Source organism: Vigna unguiculata, chromosome 2, assembly GCF_004118075.2.
Source record: "Vigna unguiculata cultivar IT97K-499-35 chromosome 2, ASM411807v1, whole genome shotgun sequence".
Taxonomy (NCBI): domain Eukaryota; kingdom Viridiplantae; phylum Streptophyta; class Magnoliopsida; order Fabales; family Fabaceae; genus Vigna; species Vigna unguiculata.
The window spans coordinates 29,279,546-29,289,927 of record NC_040280.1 but is presented as its reverse complement, the minus strand read 5'-3'; the positions used below and the strand labels follow the sequence as shown (position 1 = coordinate 29,289,927).

At 31.2% G+C, this 10,382-nt stretch overlaps 1 protein-coding gene across 1 annotated transcript; it reads right to left on the bottom strand.

Moving 5' to 3' along the window:
- Positions 1-8,697: 8,697 nt before the first annotated feature.
- On the bottom strand, positions 8,698-10,114 carry LOC114173158 (mitogen-activated protein kinase kinase kinase 17-like). The gene has a single exon (XM_028057404.1). The coding sequence runs from the start codon at positions 9,937-9,939 to the stop codon at positions 8,908-8,910; it is 1,032 nt and encodes a 343-aa protein (XP_027913205.1). The 5' UTR covers positions 9,940-10,114; the 3' UTR covers positions 8,698-8,907.
- Between the last annotated feature and the right edge of the window lie 268 nt (positions 10,115-10,382).

Sequence of the window (10,382 nt, the reverse complement as noted above, 5' to 3'; positions counted from 1 at the left end):
ATTCAACAAAACTAAAGAGTATTTAAGTTCAGTTTCGTTCAATTCGATTCAATTCAATTCGGTTAGGTTCAATTCAATTCGATTTGGTCCGGTTTTGTTTGATCCGGTTTGATTTAGTGCGGTTAGGTTCAATGCGGTTCGATTTGGTTCAGTCCAGTTCAGTTCGGTTTAGTTCGGTCTGGTCCGATTCGGTTTGGTTCAGTTCAGTTCAATAAAGAATATATAATGAATTTTTAAAATAGTTGTTAAATGTAAAATTAAAAAAATAAAATACGTACATATGAAATTTTTTTAAAACAACTGTTAAAGACAAAAGAGGTTTATAGGCTAACGTTTAGAAGTATACTATTTATAAAATAATTAATTTTTAAAATAACAATTAAAGGTAAAATTGAAATAATGAAATATAGACACAAAAGAGGGTATCTATTTATATATTGTTATAGATGAAAAAAATTTGTCTAACTAAACTTAACTATGATTATTTGTATTATATTAAAGTAACAAAAAAAAATAAACTATTTATAATAAAAATTAAATGTGAAAGAAAAAAATAATAATTTTGTTTCATCATCTTATAATATTTTTCTTAAATATTTAGGCTTTTACCAATTTCAGAACTCTATGTTATTCACTCTGACAAAATAGTTATTTTCATGAAAGGTGAATACAAACCAATCTAAGTTTGTCCTTTGAGTGTTGTTTTTATTGAAAGTATATAGTTTGTTTATGTTATTTTTTATACATTTGCTATATTTAATTTGGGATAAGCATTATGTTTCAATTATTTAAGAAGGACCTACGATTGTGGTGTTGGTCCTGAAAAACTTTTGGGTGTGACATTTTTTACGTACATTACAAAGCGACTCTCATTTTGCTTTATATTAATTAATTATGAAAGTGTAAAGTTTTTCCTTAAATTTTTTCCTATTTTTTTGAAAGGGTTTAAAAATTCAGCAAAAGTAAAGAGTGTTTATGTTCAGTTCAGTTCAATTCGGTTCAATTCAGTTAGTTTCAATTTGGTTCGGTTTGATTAGGTTCTGTTCGAATCGATCTGGTTTGGTTTGGTTCAGTGCAATTAGGTTCAGTTCAATGTGGTTTAGTTCGGTTCAGTTCGGTTCGGTTCGGTCCGATACGATTTGGTTCGGTTCAGTTTGATCTAGTCCGGTTCGGTTCAGTGCGGTTCGATTCGGTCCAGTCTGGTTCGGTTCAATCCAGTTTGGTTGGACATGGTTTGGTTTGGTTCGGTCTTTATTCGATTCGATTCAATTCGATTCGGTTCAATTTGATTTAGTTCAGTTCAATTCCGTTCAATAAAGAATATATAATGAATTTTAAAAATAGTTTTTAAATGTAAAATTAGAAAAATAAAATATGTACGAAGTTTTTAAAACAATTGTTGAAGGCAAAAGAAATTTTCAGATAGTTAAAAGTAAACTATTTATAAAATAATTAATTTTTAAAATAATAATTAAGGGTAAATTTGGAATAACGAAATATGGACACAAAATAGGGTATTTTCTTTCTATATTGTTATAGATTAAATGATAATTTCTTTTTTATTTAATACTTAAAAATAAAAAATAACATATTGACCAAACAAATTTAAAAATGATGAAATTAAAAAAAAATGAAAATTTTCTAAACAAAAAATTGAATTATATATTTTAGAAAAATAATGTGAATGCCATACTATTTAAAATGTGAAAAAAAAATGAATATGCATTGTTAGAAACACTTTAAGTTTCATTCATCATTAGTTTATCATTAGTTTATGAGAAATAGCTACAATTACTTTTATAATTTTATATTGTATCACTATTTTTAAAATATTTTTATTCCTTATTATTATACATGTTTTTTTTTTATTTTATTGTGTTTTTTTTAATGTAAATCGTGTAAGACCCATGAAAATCCACCTTACTTTTCATGTCCTAAAGCTTTAAGGGCTGCCCTTTAGCTATTGGGCCTTAGGGCTGGCCCAAAAGATAAAGCCACCCGAGTCTGACCTAGTTCCCCACTTTTCAGATTTCACCTACCTTGGTGCTTAGAGCCGCAGTCGCACTCTCTCCGTTAGGGTTCCACCGTGTTGACAGTCCACCTTCCGTTTGGCCGTTCTTAGCTCACGTAAGTGCTCTCGGACTCGTAGTTTCCTTTCCTTGGTCTGTTTTTCGTAAGTTGTTGTTAGGGTTCTAAACTGACCCATTCTCACTTCGTTTTCCAGCTTCGAGTCCATTCCTAAAAGTTGTTCGTCCTCCACAGTTTAGGGTGTCGAGGTTTCAGCTAGCTTGTCCAGGTACGGGAAGCTAGAACCTCACTATGGCTGTGGTTATAAACTGTTTTGCGGTACACCTTATGATTCTTGACCTGTATGTTGTGGAGATCGCTTAAAATGGTTGGTGTGTTGTTGGTTTGTGCAAAATACGTCTTTTACAGGCATGGCAATATCGAGGACTGTTAAACTCGCCCAGGCGAGCACGTCTCGCCCAGGCGAGGCGAGCAGAGGCTCGCCTTGGCCTTCTCACACAGATGGTCGCCTAGGCGACTCGCTCAATTTCGAGCAAGCGAGCGTCTCGCCTAAGCGAGAACGTGTGGAGGCCCCTGTTCCAAATTCGCGAACTCTCGCCTAGGCGGATAGGACTCGCCTGAGCGAGAGACTCTCGCCTGGGCGAGACTCCTCAGCCTGAGCGACGGTCTGAGCGAGGATGCGATTAGTTTGGGGTTTTTATGTCTTTTGGTGGCTGAAGTGTATTCTATTGTACTACTATGTGATGGTGTGAGTGGAAATTGCTCGGGTATGCTTGTATGTCGAGGTGTGTGTGCCTATATATATGATGGATTGCTATGTATGCGTGACATGATTCATAAATGATGAATGATGAGTGTTGTGGGAACTTGGCATGTGAGATGCATGTGTGGTTTGAAACTAAAGGAACATGGTATTGACATGATATGAGACCCTAGACTCATGGGATGGTGATGATCTGATGTATGGATTCAAAATGTGATGCGTATGAGGAATAAATCTCATGGATGGGTATGGAATTGTAAACATGATTTTGCTGTTCTCCTACTGTTGTTCTATAAATGTTGGTCCGTGTCAGCGTGTAATTCCTTGGGGTCTCTAGGTGAGACCTCCGGGCTACGCTTCAGTGGTCGGGACGTAATTCCATGGCCCCTGTTAGTGGGTGTCCATGGTGGTGCCCCATCTGTATAACTAGGTAAGGATTCAATGTAAGGTTGCATCCTGACACTCTGAGGAGCCAATTAGTCTCACCTAGAGCGGACTGACCCCTGTGGTGAGAGTAGCAGGAGGCCTGAAATCCAGTAAGGGCTAACCTTGTGGTGAGGGAGATTTGATTCATCGTAACACTTGTAACACATGGCTCAGGATCGAGCAGCTCAGGGTCGAGCAGAGATATCCACCACAAGTGCAAGCATTCGCTGAATCCGACCAAGTTATACATATCCGGATGAGTCGAGTCGAGTCGTAGTGTATTGAATGAAGAGTCATAACATGCTTGGTTGTTATATGGATATGAGATGATGAAAATACATTTGACTGTATGATGATTATGTTGTTGGCTCTAGCTTACCCGTTTCGTTGCATGGTTGTGTTGTATGTGGCTGTTCTTCCTTGCGATGATCATCAATTTGATTGATGGGAGCAGATGGGCGAGGTTCTCGTGGTCAACAAGGGAATGGCGATTCCGCTACTTAGTCAGCTGGGATGGATCTTATACTTCCTTCCTTCATGCTTTCTTTAGGGCTATGCCCCTGTATTCGTGGTTATTAGATTGTAAACTTTTAGTTAAACAGTTATCCTGTTTTTGTTGGCATCGTGGTGTGCCCAGTTTTGTAGGGGTGATGTTGAGAACCCCAGGACTGCATATATGTGGCATTTCCTTTAATTGCGTTTATAAATTAAATAGGACGTTACAAATCGAACCATTATATAATTTGTTAAAATTGTGTATTAGTAATGGATAGTAATTAAATTTTGATTTTTCAATGAAATTGTATATTTTATGTACATTATTGAGTTGCATGAGTGAGACAAAATTTGAAATTATTGGAAATAGTTGTTCTAAATTTGTAGTGTAGTTTTTGGAAATTTTGAATGACTTTGTTAAGGAATTGAAATAATTTTTTTATGGTATAAAAAATTGTATTCGTGGCCAAGGATAATTATATTTATGACTAAGGGTAACTGCATATAAATTATAAACGAATGTAGCATCGTCTTTATTTTTTTTATGTAATAATGTTTGTATTTGTTTAAGGTAATTTAAATGGAAAAAGAATTAGATATGTTATATTTTGAAGCTGAAGTTGTAGTTGATGATTTTAATATAATTACACACTTATACCGAAAATTATAATTGTGCATAATATTAGTTGCACAGGTAATGTTACGCATGGTTGCGTATGCATTAAAATATATTGAACAATATTTGAATTCAATAAATAGTGTTATAGATTTTGTGTTAAATAGAAAGTGTCATATAAAGTATTTGATGTCTATTAATATTTTTTTGTTATCTATTTTTTTTTATCTATAACAATAGTCAAATCATTTATAAACTTCATTCCATTCATCCATTTTCACTTTCAAATCATTTAAAAGAAATAACATAAAATTAATTTTTAAATTCATTCAAATTCACCGATACACTCGTTCTTAAATTCATCCTTCATCCTTCACAAAAGAACACATCATATAAAACCTTCACACATAATTAAATTAAAAAAAATATATTATAATTCATTCGTCCATAGCCTCGTCAGAATTAATTAACATCTAAGAAATTGAGATAATATAAGTACAATTAACTAATTAATTTAGAGACTAAAAACTATGAAAAACAGATTTGGAGATCAAAATTACAAATTCTATGAATTATAGGATCGAAATTGGAAGTACAACTAATTGATTTCATGAAAAGAAGGTGAAAATTAAAATAGTAAGAGAAAGTGAATAAAAAACAAAATAAAGTTAAAAATGTTTTTGTTCAGGAAAATAAATAAAAATTAATAAAACGTGTTCATTTTTTACTGTTTTGCTTTCCTGTTTTATCTAACAAACCTATTTAAGCCCACCTAACTAATTTCCACTTTCAATTGGTCTTCTCTAACCCAAAAATTCAATGGTCTTGCAGTTGTTAAGAGCAATCCATATGTGAGGAGGTCAATAATTGAGAGAGTAAAACTACAGAAGAATAAATTTGTTTCCATCCATAACTAATTTGTTAGATGGTCCAAATACTTTAATTTATAATATCGATACTAAAGTTTAAATTTAAAACTTAGAAAAACTACTTCAAATAGTCTTCCATTGATACGATGGGTGGCTTATTACACACTTTATAAAAAGTACATAGCAACGATTAAGAAAAGTGAGTTCAGCCCCATGTATTTGAAATAGAGTACAATTACCGTGTAATGACCATAAGTTTTAGTTTTATGATGAAATTATAAAGTATTACATATATGTCAAATAAATATATTCTATTATATATATATATATATGATAACTTTTATAGATGATTTTTTTATTAAATTAGTACGATATGGATATTGATATCTATAACAATATATAAAGAGGATTTCTTATTTTGTGTTCATATTTCATAATATCAATTCTATCATTTTTAATATAATTATTTATTTAACTTTTTTTAAATTAATGGTTATTTTTACATATTTTTTATAAAATTGTTTATCTTTCTTTTTATTCATCAACAATTAATTTCTCTATTCATTTCACTTTATTTTTAATAAATATAAATATATTTTATATATTAACTTAATTACATTGTATCATTATCACCTACTAACATATGATTATTTATATTTAAAAAATCGTATAGAGGCGCGATAGCGCTTGTGTGTTCGCTAGTGAATATTAATGATATTCAAATTTTAACATTTTGCAGGACAATAAAATATTTAGATATTTGTTTTATTTTTATATTTCTCCTTGATTTTTTTACAGTTTAAATTATTAAAATATTCTTAAATTATTGAGTATTTTTAAAATAATATTGTATTTTTAAAATATAATATGAATTTATTGAATTATATTATTTTTAACAAACATCTTTAGTAATTTTTGTTGATTTTTTTATGTTTTTTATTTATTTTCACGTGAAAGTATCTCGTTATCAATTTCGAGTAATAGTGCAATTTTTTAATTTATTAAAAAGCCTAAAAAAATTATTTATTTTTTCTTTAATTTTGTTTTATTTAAAGATTTTTTTTCTTTTGCTACACATAATTTTTCATTCTTTCTTCGAGAATAAATAATTAAACTTGATTAATATTCACTAAATCTTCAAAGTATTTTTTAACAACATTAAATTAAATAAAAAGTATTGTAATTATTTTGAAATTTTAAATATCATGTTTTATTAATATAGTTTTTTATGTTTATAAAAAGTATTTAATTAATATTTGAAATCGTGTAAACTAAAATATGAGTGCTGCTACGACTACTCGTCCGATACAAGAACAAGGATGATACACATATTTTTTTTCAAAATATAATCAAAATTACACATATATGGTCTTGTTGTCATTCCTTTATAATCATTACTTTAAAAATATGCTTAAAATTATTTTATTATGATAGTGTGTAAAATTATGCTGTACTTAATAAAAAATAATTTCCTACATTTATATTTTATTTATTTTAAATGAATTTAATTCCATCACCTTTTGAAAAAGATATCAATAGATCAATTTTGAAAGAAACATACATAAGGCACAAAGAGAAATGTTTATCTTTATATAAAATAAATAATTATTAGATTTATAATAAATGATATATATTTTTACGATACACGTGCTATTAAAATAACCTTACATATATAAAAAATATCTATTTTATAATTGTAATACACATTTTAAATTATAATATAAGATAATTTTTAGTTTTTGATAATTTCTTCAAATAAATATTGCAATTCTCACATTTTAAAAGTTAATTAAATATCCTCGTTTTCGAAGTAGATAAATTTTCATCCATTTATAAACTCTTATTTCGAAACATTAATTACATCCTTCCACTTACGGTAAATTCTCTTAAATTTTGATCTAGGAATATAAATTTTAATTTGAAATTAAAATATATTAAGATTTTCATCTTTGAATCATAATATTAGATAGTATTAAATCCTTTAAATATATAAAAACATTTAACTTTTTTTTCTATCGTCTCAACTATTTTATCTGCATATCATATCACACTTAAATTTTTAATAAGGTTTGATATTATTATAAACTATAACATGTTAGATATATTAACAAACCAAAACCTATTAATTATTTTTCACCACATAAAAATTTATTAAAAAAATAGATAAAATAACAGAAAATGTAGAGATCACACTACACACATGATAAAAATTACACCTCACTAAACATATACAAATTATATTTATTATGAAACTATCTAAATAAGTACACAAAAATAAATCATTTGTATGATTTCTTATGAATAAAAGTTAAATTAATTAATTTATTAGCATGATTTCTCTCACAAAAGAATAAAAGAATATGAAAATTTTTAAACTACGTATATTTACAAAAATATAAACACTTTTTTATTTAATAAACATAATAAATTAAAGTAAAATCATTCTCCGACTAAAATATTTAAAAAATTCCTTAAAAACATGTTCTAAAGTATAAATGATTATTATAAATATAGTATAAATAAAATTTTACACTCCTAAAATAGTTGAAAAACTACTCATTATTCACTCCTATTATCTCTAAAATTACCGATACATGGAACTAAACAAAGACGACCCACAGTATTCAATTTAAGCCAACTATCACATGTAACTTGTTATATTATTACCTTCATAAATAAAATCACGCATATTAAAAATTTAAGCACAAAAAACGAGAAATTATTTTAATCATGTGCTTCTTAAATTTACTCATGTGCCAAAAATGATGATTTATTTTAACATGGATAAATTGAATCCTTCCCGAGTCGTTATAGAAAGAGACTGATATAAGATTTAGTTCTTTAGATATAACCTTTTGTCTTCACTAATTTGTTCTTTATACCTATATTTGATTATTTAAACAATTGTAAAAATAACATTTTTTTATTAACTGATACAGTACCGGTTGACGTCGAGAAGCACAAGCTAAATGACACAACAATAACAAATCAATCAGGACTTTTGTTATATATGTAATTGAAATATGAACTATACATTTACGTGTACAGATAAAAATGTTGCATTATATGGTAAGAATGTTGTATTACATGGTAATGTAATATTTGTACAATAGTGAGAGTTCAGGAGTTAAAAAGAATTAATATCTTTTGCAATATTACAACTACCATATGTTGTTGTTGATAAAAACCAAATATATATGGTTTTCACAAAAATATTTGTGGGAGATGTCGGAAAAGCTAGGTTTCTCCTAGGAGGTGAATCTCTAAATAATGGTTTTTAAACATGTTGGTGTAGTGCTCCTAGTTGGTTTATATGGGTACCTTATGATTGTTGAAGTTAAAGAATTAAATTTACGTGAATCAAAATTCATGAATCTACAATTTTGAGAAAATCAAATTATTTTTGTTTAAATAAGTTTGCGACATTCAATTGATTTTTATTATGGGTATTAAATATTTTAATGCAAATGTTTATTTATTTATATATTTGCACTTTTAGATTATCATCTAATGAAAAATGTATCATTCATAACGATCCAAAATCGACTTGAAGGAGTTCAGAACAAAATTATATATGTACATTTTGCCAAAGGTGACGAAAGTAATGGTATCATGTGCCTGCTTAATTCACAAACTAATGAATTAAAAAGAATGAACGAATGTGATGGTTTTTGTTTGTAAACACAGAACCAGCAACACTTCCAAGAACTTCACCTAACACTGATCCAGCCATCCGATTCTGACCAATTCTCCGGTCTCTTATCGGTGACAAGCCGCCGGAGACGACTCTCCGGAGAACACGACCATCCGGGCCGCTCGTCGGAATCCACGGAAGACGGGAGCGAAGCCGTTGCGGTGGAAGTCCAGTCAGGAAAATCGAAATGGGTCCTTGGTGACGGCGCCGGTGACGGCAATGGCTCATGAACTTTCTCGAATGAAAATGAGTCAACTTTGATGAAAGGGTGCTTCAGAAGCATCTCAGCGCTCCACCTGTTCTTGGGATCCTTAACAAAGCACTTTTCCAAAAAGTCCTTTCCCTCTTGCGACAATTCTTCTGGAATCTTTGGCAATTCTTCTCCCATACCAATCCGAATCAACAATGACCAAATACTCGACCCGTTGCTAACGTCCCACGCGGGTTTTCCGGTCACCATCTCCACGACGGCACATCCCAGGGCCCAGATATCCGCCGGCGGCTCGTACTCATTGTCGTTCACCGATTCCGGCGACATAAACAACGGCGTTCCCCTGAACTCGCACTTCCCCTGTTTCTCCCCCTTCTCCTTGGCGAGCCCGAAGTCCGCGATTTTCACCTCGCCGTTGTCGAAAACGAGAACGTTCTGGAGCTTCACGTCGCAGTGAACGAAACCGTGGTGGTGAATATGTTTGAGTCCTTCCACGATGGACCTAGCGCATCGCCGCACTAAAGGCTCTGGGAGGCTTCCGCCGTGTTTCTTGACCTGGTCGGCGAGGGACCCTCCGGCGGCGTGTTCGAGGAAGACGTTGTAGAACTCCTCGCCGTTCTCGACGGTGCGATCGTGGCCGAAACAGTTGATGATGTAAGGGGAAGAGCCAAGGCGATCGAGTATCTCCTTTTCGTGTTCGAGCGAACCCGCGTTGAGGGAATCAGAGGATTTGACGGCGGCGGGAGAAGGGAAGCGAGTGGAACAGTTTGCCGGCACGGCGATGTTGACGGTGGCGAAGGTTCCACTGCCGAGTGAGTCGCCGCGAACCCAATTCATGTTTGGTAGAACAGTGTACGATGAATTCAGTTTTGAAGCACGAAGAAAACAAATGTCTTGCGTTCCTTTATAAAGAACGAGAACTCGTTGAAGCGTCAAATACTGAAATCATCGGAGGGAGTGAAATTGGCGGCATGAAAACATTTGAAACACGTGATAATTGAGGAAATTTTCTGAGCGTTTTCCTGATCTCACTGCTTCAGGCTACACATGCTTTCTTTTATAAACCAAAATTTAGATAGATATCTAAATATGATAATGAAATAATTATCATTATCATTATCATATTTACTATAAATTATAAATTATAATAGATCACAATATATTATAGATTGGACACTAACCTATCATTTGACTCGCTTTGAAAGTTAAAATCTATATTTTTCTTAATTCAATTTATCCCAAATAAATCCGTGAAAGGACCTAAATATTTTTTTTAATAG

Bases quoted from the DNA above. Each gene is read 5' to 3' on its own strand.
- LOC114173158 (XM_028057404.1), bottom strand. From the start codon at position 9,939: ATGAATTGGGTTCGCGGCGACTCACTCGGCAGTGGAACCTTCGCCACC.